The 16,655-nt window shown below is 31.3% G+C and overlaps 1 protein-coding gene and 3 long non-coding RNA genes across 6 annotated transcripts; 2 read left to right on the top strand and 2 right to left on the bottom strand.

Annotated features, from left to right (window-relative positions):
- Positions 1 to 194: 194 nt before the first annotated feature.
- On the bottom strand, positions 195 to 880 carry LOC128155608 (uncharacterized). Its single transcript, XR_008239619.1, has 2 exons — positions 746 to 880; positions 195 to 484 (listed from the first exon to the last, which is right to left on the bottom strand). It is a non-coding gene; the product is annotated as an uncharacterized LOC128155608 (long non-coding RNA).
- A 35-nt stretch (positions 881 to 915) lies between these two features.
- LOC128155610 (uncharacterized) lies at positions 916 to 3,376 on the top strand. Its single transcript, XR_008239622.1, has 3 exons — positions 916 to 1,035; positions 2,460 to 2,532; positions 2,688 to 3,376. It is a non-coding gene; the product is annotated as an uncharacterized LOC128155610 (long non-coding RNA).
- Positions 3,377 to 8,180: 4,804 nt separating this feature from the next.
- Positions 8,181 to 16,505, top strand: LOC128155607 (uncharacterized). 2 transcript variants are annotated; one of them, XM_052817408.1, is made up of 6 exons: positions 8,181 to 8,204; positions 15,288 to 15,339; positions 15,600 to 15,736; positions 15,969 to 16,124; positions 16,291 to 16,337; positions 16,437 to 16,505. In XM_052817408.1, the coding sequence occupies exons 2-6, from the start codon at positions 15,296 to 15,298 to the stop codon at positions 16,467 to 16,469; spliced, it is 417 nt and encodes a 138-aa protein (XP_052673368.1). In that variant the 5' UTR covers positions 8,181 to 8,204; positions 15,288 to 15,295; the 3' UTR covers positions 16,470 to 16,505. The 2 variants fall into 2 exon arrangements, with proteins under 2 accessions (XP_052673368.1, XP_052673366.1); XM_052817406.1 differs by lacking the exon at positions 8,181 to 8,204 and adding an exon at positions 15,077 to 15,182.
- On the bottom strand, positions 8,532 to 13,444 carry LOC128155609 (uncharacterized). Of its 2 annotated transcripts, none has more exons than XR_008239621.1 (3): positions 13,430 to 13,444; positions 8,946 to 9,077; positions 8,532 to 8,775 (listed from the first exon to the last, which is right to left on the bottom strand). It is a non-coding gene; the product is annotated as an uncharacterized LOC128155609 (long non-coding RNA). The 2 variants fall into 2 exon arrangements; XR_008239620.1 differs by lacking the exon at positions 13,430 to 13,444 and adding an exon at positions 13,310 to 13,324.
- Positions 16,506 to 16,655: the final 150 nt, after the last annotated feature.

Genomic DNA, 16,655 nt, shown 5'->3' with positions numbered 1-16,655 from the left:
TAATTTTTCAGTTGCTGATTTGGAATATTTTTTTTCTCCCTTTTGTTTCGATAATCAGTCAATTAATTAAAACAAAGATAAAACCCCAACAACTTTGATATTACCCGTATTCCATTTGGCGAACGCAAAAAATTTCATCGCAAATTAAGATTGAAATTTGGAAACTAAAATTGCAAATGAATATCGCAAAAATATAGTTTTTTTCAAGAATTTATTCCTGATGCGATTGAGGTACAAAATAAGACACTAACATTATAAACTATTTCCCATGGCCGCCGTGGCATTTTGAGTCGCAAAATGCGCGCTCATCGGTGCAGCTAGTGGCACACGTGTCATATTGGTGAGAGTGGGCCCACATGTCTCGGCAACTTTGCTCACACGCCGTGTATTTTGCTAAACAATTGTCACTGCAGCTATTGGCGCTCACCATGGCAGAGGCGCATAATGCCAATATAAGAACAACAGCGATCTTCATGTTCAAATGCTAAAAAAAAGTTAAAACACTTTAAGACTTAGCCAATTATTTATATAAAAATAACATTACGTTTCGAAACGTTCAGATAGACCGACCGGTTAAGACAGGCCCGATTAGAATATCTCTGACAAAATTATTCATGAAAAAGATAGATTAACACTCTTTTTATATGTATGATTATTATGAGTATCTACACATAGGACAATCAATAGATATCTACCCCTTAACTTGCAAAATCTTATGTACCCTAACCCGTCTATATTCACGTACTTACTTCTGAATGTCAGCAGAATATACTGATCTTTGGTTGACGAGGAAAACCTTTTATGCAGCGAGATAAGCAACTCCAGTCATGTATAGGATAGCCATTGGATGTCAAACACTGACGAATATATACGTAATTGATAAGGTTTACTTTTTGATTGTTCACCTTAGTCACCCTATTTGAACCTACAATATACAGGTTATACTTGATATTTCAAACGTAAATTGACCGAATTACAAATATATTTTCTTTGGATTGACACTTGTAACTTTTGGACTTTAATATAATTTTTAAGGTACCTAACCCTAGTTTCATTTTTCGTATAAGTAAAGAAACACATATTTATCTCCTCAAGTTGGAAATTTTTTATTAAAAAAATTGCGAAATCTGAAACCTCTGAATAGGATTGATGTTATAGGACAAGATGTATAAGGCATAGAGGAGGTTGGATAGTAGAAACTTTCAATATCTTAATAAAAACAGTTCTAGAAATACATAATTTTGATTGTGCCATCATGAAACTGTGCTTAACTATAACTAAATTATTTCAATAGAAGTTGGGAAGGAACTTCATTATAATACCATTTTGTAACCACTATATTGAAATAAATTTTGTGTCATACATTCACTGAATATTTGGTATATTGATATGGGTAATTATATCTGTCCGTCTATCTCTCTGTCTGTGAGTACACACTTTCGTGTCTGGATGGTATTTTAAAGTGGTATGGGATACATGACGATATTCATGTGAAAAAAGTATAAATTATAATTAAAGTACTTTTGTCGTCTTTGATTTTTAAAATTTTACAATATGTTACCAAAAATTACATTTTTATTATTTTTTGGGAGGTAAACTGACAATACTATTCTTATTTTTCTCATGAATCAATAAAAGTCAATTGAAACATAAAAAAAACATAAAAATAATCCATGTCCATTATTATCAGTAAACTTTATAGAATTTCATCTATAATTTTCCTTCACATTTTTTATGGATTTAGGAGAGCATGCATGCAAAATAATTCATTCGAAGCATATGTTTTAATAACAACAACACAAACTTAAAATTTTAAAATGGGTAGAAATTAGATTAAAAATCCTCAGTAGATAGAACTATGCAACACAGACAGGAAGGTAGACAGACGAACAGTAAGACGGACAGAAAAACCAATTAAATATCACCAACTTTGCTATGAAAGCGGGGAACGATATTTATTTCAAAAGTGGTTGTGTTTCAACAGTGCTTACAAAGTGATATTGACAATGAAATTTATTCCCAACTTCTTTTAATATAATTTATTTCAATGGGGACTTTGTTTCAATAGTAGCTACAAAGTGATATTTATAATTAAAGTCATTCCGAACTACTATTGAACCAGTTATTTCATTAGCGGTTGTATTTTAATATTGGTTGCAACAATGGTATAATTTTAACCACTGAGCGTCATTATTTCTTTTTAAAGCGACTACGAATTAGAATGAAAAGTAGTTGAACCACAGAAGACAGTGCATTTTATAATCAGTGGTCTGCCCTTTTACGTGAAATAAAATGATACATGTAGTACACTGTAGTCTAAACAGTACGGCACAAATTGTAACCCATTGCCTGACTCTTACATATAACATTAAATTAGAAAAATGGAATGTATATATATATATATATATATATATATATATATATATATATATATATATATATATATAATTTCTTTGCAGGTCATTGTTTTTCCTCACTCAGTCAACAAAAATAGTTGTTTTAGAGTCCAAATCGTTCTCTCTTGATATGAAAGTGAGTCTAATCTTATCAGTTTGTCCACAGTAAGAGTATTGTAGAACTATATGATCCTTGTAATTACTTGTTAATGTTTTATTGGATTTCCTTTGCATTGATCTTATTTTAGCAGACCTTTTTGAATGTTGATTTGAATTAACTCTCTTATGCAGTTACTCAGGCGAACTGGAAGAAAAACATGTGTTGGACCTAAGCACAAATCATCACTGCTGACAAGACTTAGTACTTGGAAATAATAGATAAAATCGATGTAATGTATTCAGAAGCATTGTATTTTTCAAGGAAACGTACTCATAAATACATGTACCTTGAAAATAGTCAAACAATTAAGATATTTGTTATGGTCGCATACGTTTAAGCTCAATGTTGCTTGATACAATTTTCCAGAAATATGTCAATTATTGATACATATTGCACGTAGAGTTTGATTCATGTGGATTATTTGTCTATAGTTCATAATTCTTGTCCAAAAGTCCAATTATTCATATTTAAAAAAACATGCGTTTATTATTCAAATACTGCTAAGAAACTACTTGCCATACAAAATTAGATTTAGATTTAAAAAAGGAATGATTAATAAAATCAACTCCCATCAGTACTTCAGTACTTTGATTCAAACTTGTAGGGAGACAGGAATCAGTTTTGAGTGCTTTATAATGATGCCATTTGAGTTACCCATTATGTGTTAAACAGATTTGGGCTAAAAAGAGAATATGTTTGATGTTTCACTTTTTTCAGTCTTTCCCTTTGCTATGCTGTTATTTCTCTATCTTAACTTACAGCTTTTCAAGCAAAATTTTTAGACTTATTGCTTTCTGGAGACAATGATATTTCTTATGCTGAAAACATCGCCTTATTTATTTCGTTTAATTATATTGCAAATACTAGAAGATTCAAATATAGTTAATTAGGTAAACCAAATACTGTATCTGTATATTGGTTTTTCTGTTTATTTTTATAATTTTTCATCTACTCACCTAATATTTACAATTGTTTTGTTTGCTTTTTTCTTTTCATACCATAATTCATATTTTTTCATCAAGTATAAACAATCATGATATGCAGAATCAATATGCCATTTTTTCATAAATTTATTAAACATGCACTTAATCAAAAGCTGTATTAGATTACATAGGGAGTAAAATTTATACACAAATATTGTTTCTTTGTCCTAAAGTTGATTTTAAAAAATGAAATCGTTTTTACTGTAGGCCACTTCACGAACCGGTTCTTCGTTCACATAAATTAAAAATGCAAGATGAAGTTTTGTATATTGTTTATAACTTGACTTCGGATATGTACTCAACCATTAAAATGCAGGTCCTAATCATTTTACTCATTCAAAGAATTTTAGATTAGAAAATTTGAGTGCAATGTCTTAAATCTTTTAAAGTAAGACGTCATATCCTTTACAACAGCATGAAAAGAATTAATTGGTAGATATTTCATTGTTAAACTTGGATCTCCGTCTAAAGAAGAAAGCTAAAAGGGTGCAAAACTACAATTACAAAATGAAAGACAACTTCTTCGAATATGTTTTTTATAAGTCCCAAATAATAGTTGATTTAACATTTTATGCATGATCCTGGTATAGTATAGAAACTGTTGCCGCCGCACCATTAATGTCGCTTAATTATTTTTAAATAGAATACTCTCAATGCATGGTACATATTGAAACCATTTTTTCAAAACATCTTGAATATGAAAATATTCAATCAACTGAAAAGTTGTTGAGGAATCTAAAGCCAATATATATTTTAATGAATTTTTCAATTTATTTTGTGTGATCTGGGAACAATTTTAAATTAATTAATTTAATTTTGTTTACTATAGAATTCCTCTACACTAAATATTTAGAGGAATATATGAGCAAAACTCAATAAAAAGGATGATTTATAATGATTGCACATTTATCATATGCTTCTTACTAGTTTTAAGTCTAGTAATTGAACAGCATACAAATTGTTACAAAGTAGATTAATTTTTACTGTTCATGCAAGAACGAAAAAGTTGAACATATCAAGAATAGTAATTGAGTTTGATTGGTTGCTTGTTTAAAAAGAAAACAAATCGTTTGAAATTCCGATCATTTATTTGCCACTGCCGCCATGGCATTTGGCGTCACACTCGGCACGCTGTGTGGTACATGTGGCGGCACACTGGTCATACTGATGGGAGTGGGAGAAAGCGTCACGACATTTCTGTTCACATGTCGTGTAAGAGGCCAAACACATGTCACTGCAGCTGTTGGCAAACACCATGGAAACGGCACAGAGGGCCAGTAAACAAACCAGTGTTGTCTTCATGTCTGCAGATGAAAGAAATAAGGATCTCATGGTTTTGAAAAATAATAATAGCTGCTTAGGCTATAGGCTATACTATTAGTCATTCCGGTATTGTGAACAGTTAGTTCCTTCAAATTATTAATTAAAAAAATTGTTATGTCTTGGTCTTATTTTTGACAATATTATTATTATTTTTATTATCATCACCATTATTATCAAATAATATTTATTATAATAAATAATATAATCATTAGAATAAAGCTCTGTGAAATAGGATAATTTCAAAATAATTCATTTTGCATCTCCTTGTACAAAATTGTAACTAAAAGAATGTAACTTAAGGGGAATAAGGTAACTATTATTTATAAAAGTATAAACAGAAAAAAGTAATGGTATTGACTCAATACCGTTAATAGATACCAAAGACACAACACATATAACCTGTATGAACCATGAAAATTCTTGGCAAAGCTACTTGAATCAAAGCCATACAAAGTTCGATACTTACTAGTAATTTTTCTCTGTGATGTACTGGCTATTGTAAGGGTGGTCATCTTTTTATAGGATCAAATAAACGTAAGACCACGGTCCGGTCTTGACAGAGATAACCCCTCAAGGTCTGAGAACATGACCCATCTCATTCAAGACCTCGTGTTAATTGTATCATTAATGCCCAAGTGCTCAAACCTAAAGCACTGAAGGTTATTTTCTTTCATAATTATTTTTTTTAAGGAGGATATTCTTTCTTGGATTTGCAGATTAGTTTTATATTGTAAAATTTTCACATATGCGAAGCGACGAATAGCAACATAAATTTATCAGGTGATTAATGTCATATACATTTGTAGTTGTGCATATTGTTCCAACTGTATTGAACAATCATGTAATGAATATGTTTGAACAAAGTCAAATTACTATTGTTATGGTATTTGTTTATTGAAAAGTTCATTTAGAGTAGAGTAATAGGTAACATTTGTTATAATTTAGACATAGGCTGCCTAATCTAATGCAGTTTTTGAAAACCTTATTTTTAAATTACTCATGTGATATCGATAGATATGATAGATGAACTGGAGCCAGTAAATGCTGTCGGATTTAACATCGTTGAAAAGTAGGTTTGTAAGTTTAAATTATATTTGTATATTTAAGGAAATGGGGTTTTAACTGACAGGTACTACACATGTCAAAGTCGTTTTTCATTCGATGATGTGATGGGTATTTTTTGCATCAAAACTGTAAAACACAATGTTGACGATAAAACTGAAGCCATGAAAACTGATCCGGTAAGGAAAAAAAATAATAAATTCACAACTATAGTCTGTCCCAAGATATTTTTGCCGCATATTTTCTTAGATTATTCGATATTCATAAATACCTCATGAATCAGACGATGTTCATTCAATAGTATGAAAAATGAATAATAAAAGTATGAATATCCCTTTTGAAACGCCCCCTTTAGCTTGTCAGGTTTTATTACACGGCTAAAAATAGAAAGTCTACGGGGAGTTTGCAAGCCCGAATAATAACGTTGAAAAATTGTGCGAGATACTCCGAGTGACATCCGAATGGAGAAAAGATGTCAACATTCTCCATTAAAAATCTCCGTAGGAAATCTGTTTTCGTTTCTTTGAGTTTTTACGAGGGAAAAATGATAATGTATGACTGAAGTTATCTTGGAAAATTTCCCTTTCATCGATTTCAGCTGCACTTCTTTCACAGATATGTGTATTTTTATTAAAAATCGTCCAAATGTGCAGCATTATATCTTGGGACAGACTATAAGATTACTAATTGTATCAGTTTTTTTAAATTGATATAAGTTAGTTCATTATCATAACACTTGCATCAGATAATCAACAAGAAGTGCATCGTAGTCAGGGCACGTAGCATCGTTTTTGAAAGAGGGGGGGGGGGGGAGGCTGATCAAAAAAATCTTGACAAGCATAAAAAAATTTACTTTACTTAATCTTCCAAATCATAAATGGGGAGAGGGGAGGGGAGCTGGCGTAGTATATCTATTACTTCAATATAACTTCAACTTCACTCCTAATTTTCTTATTAATTTTTCATATCAATTAAATTATTTACATACTCCCAAAAAAAGTGAGGGGGGGGGCAACCCCATGATAATTCAATTTTTTATACATGTATGTTAATTTAAAAAAATAAGTTGCTGCGAGAAAAAGTGGGGGGGGGGGCTGCCCCCCCCCATGCTTCGTGCATTGTAGTAACTAAGGAAAAATCAAATTTAAAAGTATTACAAGATTAATCTGTTCATTAGTAATGTGGTTTACATTGCTTATTATGCAACATTGTTTTCTTTTGTGCAAGATGAAGTTTATTATTTAAAAAGATGTTACTTATAAATTTGTTTGCACAAATATTGATTAATGTATGGATAAATTTTAAAATACATGCTCAGTTGAACCTTATGTAATGAAGTTAATATAATATAAAATTACTAACCCAATTATTATTGAAAGAATAAAATTCATATCAGTTGTACATGTATTTACAAAATTCACTTAGATTATAATTTGATGTAGCTGAAATGATGGAAATCAACGTTTGCTAAAAAAGACTTTTTAAGGTCATGAAAGAATTTATTTGTCAGTTATCTCTTCAAGACACTCGAATTATTGGTAGCTTTTTCTACGCTATAAATGTTTAAAGTAATATAGTATGTTAGGTAACTCGAACCATAGCTACAGACGTTACTTCGTTAAAAGGACATGGTCACGATTTTGGTCAAATTTTATTTTTCTGTTTTTATTATTTACAATGCTTTGGAAATGCATTCCTAATAATCAAATGAAATTTGGGTGCCAGTCGATGAGTTTTAAGCAAGATACAGGGCTCGCAATTCTTCGTCATGTAAACAAGGCTCGTGCCCCGTTTTTGTTTTCATAGGTTCAATATACCAGTAAAATTCTTTTTCAAGCTGATTTGAATATTTTATTATTCATTTTAAGGATAAATAAACAGTTCCCAACGATTAACACATTCACTGTAGGTCTAAAACGGGAATTTTCACTTCAACTTTCAAAATGTAAACAAAAGCTTTGTTTACATAGCAAAGAATTGTAAGCTCTGTAACTCGCTTATAACTCAACAAATGACACTCAAATTTTGGTTGCCTATTGAAAATGCCTTACTGAAGCATTTGAAATTTTTTTTTTACCAAAATCGTGACCATGCCCCTTTAAGAACGCAGTTCAAGGGTTTATTTTATATCCAAACGTGTAATGTGTACTTATGGTATACCATTTCCTCTAAAGTAACTGTCTGACATTTACACAACCTGTTTGTTATCTTCTGTGCAATTATTTAGTTTATGTTTAAGGAAAGTACGAACATTTGCTGTCCAAGAGACCAGAGGTAGAGGTAAGTATCATGAATCGTGTATTCATCTAAAGTGCACAGCATAGATTTATCATGTGAACAGTCTTTATCGGTTTTTTTTAGCTTGGAAAAAAGTTCTATAATCCTTACACAACTCGAATAGATGAGTAAAACATTTAAGAATTGTGTAAATGCGATTTAAGCCAATCTCAGCACAAAATGTTGAGTTTGGAAAACGAAACAAGCATTTTATACTAAATGCTTTTTTAATATAGAGTTCTTATATTTCATCAATTTCATTGTTTTTGTCAGTAGTTCAACCTCTTTAAGCAAGAAGATAAAACAACTAATTTAAACAACTCGGTGCAATTATGCAAATACATATCGGTTAAAATTTATTTTCCATGCCCATGACAAGTTGCATGACAAGTGTCTTTGGCAAGTTGACAAGCACTCTCGCATGCGTCAAAATGGTGCCCATGTGCATGTGCATCACGACATCCTTGCACGCATCCAGTAAATGTTGCATCACATGCGTCCGTGCAACTGTTTGCGTATACGGTTGCGGTAAGAGCAACAACCAAACAGAAAACCAGAATACACTTCATGTTACCTGAAACAAGAATTATGCTTGTAATCAATAAAAAAAATTTGAATGAATACTTCAGTGATGTTAAATTAACAAATGAAATCAAAATCGAATTTAGATACCGTAGTTTCATATGTTTAACAATCAAGGGTGATTATATTCATTTGTAGAACAGGGATTTAAAAATAGCTCACCCTTAAATGTAGCACAAGTAAACCTTACGCAATTTGCTCGTTGTCGCTTATATATGAATCGTAGTGAAGGTCGCCGCACGGCTTGTGCCATCAGGTCAAGTTCGATGGAACCTATGTTTGGACAAAGATAATCTACAAAGATATATAAAGTCATGCACAGTAAAGAAATCTAACATCTGCCAGTAATTACAAGGAAACGAATTATACGTACATGTATATCTTTAGATAAATATCATTTAAAATTGTTAGCAAACAGTGTTACTTTTCAAAGACAATCCTTTAATGTTGCAATGAGCTAATGGTGAAATACGCTGTGGCGTTAGTTTGCAACAAGATGAATCATAAATATTTGTAAAAAAATGAAGTTTGCATGTTTGATTATAAAAAGGAATTTTCTATGATGAAGTTTTGTCCAATATATTTGTAAGAGAGGGTTCACACCTGAACAAAATTAGACTAAGGTAATGTGTCATGCAGTATAAACATAATAAACATTATGAGAATTTTCCGTATTCATAAAGACTAGCAATTGAATAAGGTCGTATAGACCAGCAATATAACAAGTTTGTGATCAAACTGCAAGCTCACGTCGCTTTTGTAAATTTTGTTCTTAATAGGAATAAAGAAGAATTTCACTTTATCCTAGAAAGTTCACATTACAGTCATTTACGGTGCATTGACTTTAAAAAGTATAACTGGTCAAAACTCTCTTGTTTCAAGCTTGTTCAGTTGCTTAGTTTGAGAAATAAGAAACAATTAAATAAACTATATATGTTAATTAAAAAATACATGTTAATTTGATATTACATTGTATAACTGTGGTAATATATTATTCCAGCAGATGTGTCTGTTTACTGCCAAATTTATGCATTGAAATGTATTTACACAATGTATAGAAACCATGTGGTTTTGAGCTTATAAACTACACAATCTTTTATTATTATAAGTCACGTGCACATTAAATTTAACCTGTAAAAAGAGAATTTAAATGTTAAAAAAAGTAATCGAATGTAATGTGATATTTTATGAAATGTACTTAAATACATTATAACATGTAATTGAAGGTAGATTCAATTACAAATTATTCCCAGATGCTTCAAAAATGATATTTATCACACTCCATTAAAATACTTTTTCTCAAATACCCTATCCTTTTTGTCAAAATGACTTCAGTATTGTTCTTATTTAATTTCTAAATACAAAAAGTATAACGATATATCGAATATTTTCTAATTGTTCTAAAGAAGTGATACATGATGTTGTAAACTATTTCGTTACAAAAAAGGCAGATCATTTGTGTAACTTGACAGGTCTGTTTCTGATAAACATAGCAGAAAATCTAACATTGGAAGGTTCCTTCGATAGAAATGTTTTCAAAATTGGGCATGAAAGTACATTTAAAATCAAGCAGCCAATTGCAAAGAAGATAAATAACTAGCAAGTGAAAAATGAATGTCTTGGCATATTCACGCTTTGAATATTTTATTACCTATTCAAGAAAAGTTAGTTAACCTACTTGAAATGAAGAAAGTTTCAGACACAAAAGAGTACTGCACTTGCAGACGAATTTAATCACTCATCAAATTAGTAAGATTCGGTATTCTTAGAATTGTTAAACTGTTCTTTGGTTTGCTTAAATGATTAAGAAAACATTTTCCATGACTATTAATGCAAACAAGAAACAAACTTTAAACTGCTTTCTACGTTAGAACTTACATATGGATTAACGTAATTGAAAAGTTTGTCTTAAACAAAGCCTTCTCATAAAATATCTCATGATTTATAATAGCATATGAATTCAATTAACCAAGCTTTGTATTTTCAATATCAGAGTCTTGGTTTTAGAGGATAACTACAGTTTATTCAGCATATCGTTTAATCATTAGTCTTTAGAAATCGCTTTACACATACCATAACAAAATACGATAGGTTCTTTAGCAGAGTTATTTTATATGCAATTTATATTAAATTGAATATGATAATATTAAAGAGACTTAGACACGATTTGAGCTCAAAATTATGAATTTAATTTTTTTATTTTTAATGTTTAAGTAAGTAAGTAAGTAAGTAAATATTTTATTATAGTGACATGTGTATGTCATGAGTATAGTACATAACAATATTATACATTATCGAATTACACCCAGCCCATTGGACCTATATGTCACTTTGAAATCTTATAATATACAAATATACATTTCTGAGCGCATGAGTTTACTTTGATTTGTACAGATAACTTTGTCTAACTGAATAAATCAAATTGAGATATTTGGCAGTTTGTCTTTGATTTTTTTTCCATAATGATATTTAAATTGACAGTTTCATCTAGATTTTTATCTAAGTTTATACTATGAAAGAAAGAGATTCTATTATTTTCATAAAATTTGCATTGAAAAATAAAATGTTTTTCATCTTCAATCGAATTGCTTTTACACAGAACACAATAACGTTCTTGAAGATGTTCATTTCGATAACGACCAGTTTCGACTCTGAGGGGATGGATTCCACATCTAAATTGTGCCATCAAAGACCGTTACTGTTTGGTTATGTTCATCGTTACATAGGGTTCTAATTGGACGTTTTGTTTAAACGTTACGTATGTCCTAAGTTTCGGTAGAGACCTTGTTTTCGATTTCCATTCGTCTTCATAGTATTTGAATAATTTAGATTTCACTTCGTTTATTTCACAAATACGGATAAAATCAAAATAGGAACACAAATCTAATTTATATAGAATTTCTTTCACTTGTGAGCACCAAGTGCTGTTGTTACGATAATAACTCCACAGGAAAACTTTTTTGGTCATCATCCATTTGGATTACTCCGTTCCATCTCTTTAACATGCATATCCAGCGCCTCTGTGTCGGTGCTAACCATCCTACTTCACTATTTAATATAATTGCCGGCATGTATCTGTGTAAACCTAAGAAGTATCGGATAGCACGGTTTTGAACTATTTCTATGGAGTGGTATGATTTGAATCCCCAAACTCCGGAACAATAATCTAAAATGGGTACAACACAAGAATGAAATAGTTTTTCATAGGTATTAAATCCAACATCTTTATAGTTAAGAATTTTGGAAATCATCGCCCCTAATGCTCGCCCTCCGGATTTACCTAAAACCTCCGCCGCTGTATTGAAGTCCATCTTCTCGTGGAAAATAACACCAAGATATCGATACTGTTTAGAATGATTATTATGGGTATTGATATTTTGTTTTGTCAAAATTTGAAAGTCAGATATTGAGTTATAGGCAAGATACAGGGTTTGAAATCCTTTCTTATGTAAACAAAGCTCCAGCCTTGCCATTGTTTACATATGTGTTTTATTAGTATAAGTTTCAATCTTATGTTGCTTTCTTCTGATATTATTATTTATAAACACATGTTTAAGAAATGGTAAGTCCATACTTTACATTTTTTGTAAACAAATATGACTCGAGCTTTGTTTACAAAACAATGAATTCTTACCTCTGTATCTCTCTTATAACTTAAACTCTAACATTCAAATTTTGGTCAATCATTCAAATGTGCAAGTAAACCATTATATATATAAAAAGAAAAAAGAAAAAAATTATCTAAAATCGTGTCCATGTCCCTTTGAAATATACCTACTACAAGGCCTGAATCAGTGTAGTTAGATGACGGGAAAATATAAGATATAAATCTACTTATATACCGGTATCTAAAAGATTTTAGAATGTAATTCAAGTAAGGTGTATTATTTAAGACGTAGCAGACCCAAAATCAGAGAAAAGCACACCAAAATTTGACACCAGATTTGTAATAAGTAAATGTACTCATCTTTTTACAGAAATTTAAATGAGAAGCAATTATCGCACCCACTTAAAAAAAGAAATAGAAAAAGATTATTAGAGCCCCCCCCCCCCCCCAAAAAAAAGGGTCAATCGCATGATTGGAAAAAAAAACCATGCTAATTCCTTGAATAGTTTACTCAACTTGAGGAAGAAAATCAAACTGGAAAAACTATACAAAGAGAATTTGTAACGGTACAAGTGCAGATTATTCATTTGCAACTCTTTGGATGAAGCCAAGACCGTTTATTAAAGAAATATTTATGCACTGTATGTGACAAGGTGTATGCTTCACCTAATCACCATTACCGCAAAATTACTTTAGCTTATTTTGATTTCGGCTATAGGTGCGCCTGTTTTGAGACTATTCTTGCTCAGATCAGATAAGAAACAGAACTGTAAAGGTAGTTCCAATAATTATTAAAAATGTTAACAAAAGACTTAACAAGTGCGGAGACAGTTCCATTCCTGACCTTTCAGAAAAAATGATCTAAGTTTCGTTTACAAAACTCAGCAAAATCAAATTTAAAAACAAAATAAAAATTTACCTCACATCTTGTTCTAAAGAAAAAGTGACAGTAAAATGTATTCCCCTGCTTCTAAGTACACAGAAAAAATTGAAAGATTCCTTTAAGTTTTCCAAGGCTAACGAAGCTTTTACGACGAACCTGCCGAATCTAATGGCTAATTAAGCCCGTTTGATAGCTCTTTTCTGTACTGTGGGTTATGTCACTACTTCAGACGTCATCTGATTTTCATACGGTTAGTCATGTAGATGTCTCAACACTTATATATTTCACGGTTAAAGTTATCCTTACTAAGCAAGTATACAGAGAGATATTTCGCTTTCATCGGGTTCTGTCTCTACCCCATCAACAAACTCAAAGCGAAAGTTAGTCTCTGAACGGATCATTTTTTTACCTTTAAAATCACAGACCAAGAATCAAAATTAACCGATAACATCATTGATCAAAGTAAAGAATATCAGATTATAATCAATCACAATAGATTAAGGAGAACATAAAAACATTTATCTAGGACATATATTATTCGAGCAAACTAAATATATTGAAATACTCTTTTCACCCCTTCTAAACTACCACGCCATAAAGAGGTCTTTATTGGTATTAACATAATTATCTTCTTGAGTTCCGATTCTGATTCTATACCGTATTTCCAGGATCCCCAAACACATCCTGAACGTTTTGAGAATTGGTTGCAAGTAAGTTATTGTTATCCATTGATAACTAAACGAGTAGCATTGATGTTCCTGTTTTTATTGAATAATGGCAACTCAAGTGCTTATAAAGGAACAGGAGAAAATATATTCATTGTACTTCAAAGTTATAACTATTTTTATCCAATTGTGAATTATTATGAGTTTTAGCGCTAAAGCATATTTGCAATATTAGCACGCCTTACATAACAGAGCAGGGAAACTAAATAATGACAACCCCCCCCCGTCCCCCCCAAAAAAAAGAAACGCAAAAAAACTCCAAAAAACAAAAACAACACCACCCCCCCCCCAAAAAAAAAAAAAAATCCCCAGAACAAAACAAAACAGATCTTTGTCATAAGGTTTATTTGACGTTTTTCTTTTTGCAGGCATAAAATATGTTTTAATTACAAATTGTAATTGCAAAATGTTTAACACCTTTGCTTCGTTCTTCTCCACATTCTTTTTTAACTAGCAGCTTTAACATTAAAAACTTAAAGGTTTTATTCATACACTTGATCTTTTAATAACATCAATGAAAGATCCCCACTCTATATTTAGACCAAGGCTGTGCTAACGCAGCAGTAAGTCACCTTCTGTGCTCAGTCCTAAAGGGTTTGGAAATTTTCTCCAGTAATTTTTGAACCACATAAGTATTCTTGATGTGTTTTACAAAATCAGTTCATCATAGTACTACTATTCACGGTTTAAAGAGTACGAGTCTCAAAATGCAGTAGCTCGATTTTGTAGCCTTGTGAAGACGAGACACTACGAGGTACTAAGACGAGGCATTGCTTCTATTTCAAGTAGATTTATTCCATACCTTACAAATGTTATAAAATTTAAGCTACAGGGGCTTAGAATGATACCTATATAACAGTTTAACTCATCGAGTTAAAATCTTATGAAGGTGTATTATGGTATAACCCTGTATTAAAGTTTTATAAAGAGAAAAAAAAAGATTAAAAAACATTTGCGTCTTCCAAAAGATTAGACCCCCCCCCCTTTTAAGAAAAAAAATGAGATGGAAACAGCATTTATATCTTTCGAATTTCATTAAAAATAATGTAAAACCTTTTTTACGTTTAGTTATGCCCTGCTGTTTCTTATCACGTCTTCGTACCTAAACATGTTTGACCTAAGATGAGTGCGTGCATATAAAACCTATGCAAACCGACAAACTCGTACCTTAGAACCATATTAAGGTAAGTGGCATCAACCTTTTATTCAGATGCTTATTATAACTTTACATCCAGAATGAGTTTATTTCATGTACATTTTGCATTCTTTTTCAATTTTGAATATTGCAGAAAACGTCATGCAGCTTGTTATCTTTTCTTGTTTGGTTGTATTCGCCATTGGGTAATGTTTATATTTTAAATGTTGACTTAGATTAATATAATTGACAGCTTATAATTGATTTAGATTGAAATATATGTATGCAACAAAAAGGTTTTTAATTTTTACTTTTGACACGTAAGCTTGACACTTCAATTTATTTGTATTATATCCACATTTCTTTTTCTTATTACACTGATGCAAATGCAAAATGCATATGCAATAAATTTTTTAAAAAGTTCCAAACTGTCAAGAACGATAACCTTTATAATAATTTTCTATAGGCAGCACCACCATCTTAACAATCACGAGCTGCAGCAGTTAGTTGATCCGGGCTTCCAGAGTCTGGACATTAATCCTAAAGATGGTCTATTGGAACACGATGAACTTTCTAAACTCTTTGACATGAGAGATACAGACGGTAAAATTTATTACCCATACAGATACGGGAGAGAATGTTTTTTTCTAAATCAAATACAAGTTAGCTCGAAGATACTGTAGCTCGCTAAAGGTGCACCGATATGTACACGACAACCCAAGCATAAATGCAACAGAGCATTTTCATCAGCTTGTAGATGTATTTTATAAAGAGTTTTCGCAGTTTTGTAAATATTTAAAATCATACATAATGATGCCATTTTATAAACAACCAGGGAACGGAAACTTGTCAAGAGAAGAGTTTGGCGCACACACCGGACTGGACTTCCTTTTCAAGGACCCTCTTTTCGATCATTTTGACACAGATCACGATGGGGTCCTCTCTAAAGATGAATTTGTTGAAAAACCTTTCGCTGAAATGAACCAGAACGGTATGTTGCAGGAAACCACCAGTACTATTTGTAATATAGAAACATGCATATGTTCATTTTTATCTCAACCGGTGCCCTTTATTATCTCTATGTTACACATGTTTACTAACACATGTTTATGGTTTAAGCAACGGTTCTCAATTATTTCTTCGTAATTATTCTTTAGGCGACAGCGAAGTTAGCAGACATGAATTCGACCATTTTTACACACAGGTATTAATACTAGTTTATATTCGGTGGCGTTTTTTACATCTACAAAACAAAGGCCAATACTATTTTAACTTCTACTATCATTATATTGTATTTTTACAGCTTCTACACCACATCAATCAACATCATGGTTGATACATCTGCAAATCGTAATAAATATCATGTAAAAAGTCTTTGTCTTATTCTTTCAAGAGAAAAATAGTTCCAAAATTAAAACGTGTCTTGCAATTTATCTTAAATGTCTTGTTATTGTCAACTTAAATTATTTTGCAAGTGAGCATTTACGAAAGAAATCTGTGCGAAGCGTCCAAAAATTGTTCT

Source organism: Crassostrea angulata, chromosome 7 (assembly GCF_025612915.1).
Source record: "Crassostrea angulata isolate pt1a10 chromosome 7, ASM2561291v2, whole genome shotgun sequence".
Classification (NCBI taxonomy): domain Eukaryota; kingdom Metazoa; phylum Mollusca; class Bivalvia; order Ostreida; family Ostreidae; genus Magallana; species Magallana angulata.
Note: the sequence above shows the minus strand (reverse complement) of the source record. Positions and strands in the feature narration are given on the sequence as shown.

What these genes read in the sequence shown, in the direction of transcription:
- LOC128155607 (XM_052817408.1), top strand. Translation starts at nt 15,296, where the DNA reads ATGCAGCTTGTTATCTTTTCTTGTTTGGTTGTATTCGCCATTGG. An exon ending in TTGGTTGTATTCGCCATTGG is followed by an intron (nt 15,340 to 15,599) that starts GTAATGTTTATA and finishes AATTTTCTATAG; the next exon opens with GCAGCACCACCATCTTAACA. An exon ending in TCGACCATTTTTACACACAG is followed by an intron (nt 16,338 to 16,436) that starts GTATTAATACTA and finishes GTATTTTTACAG; the next exon opens with CTTCTACACCACATCAATCA.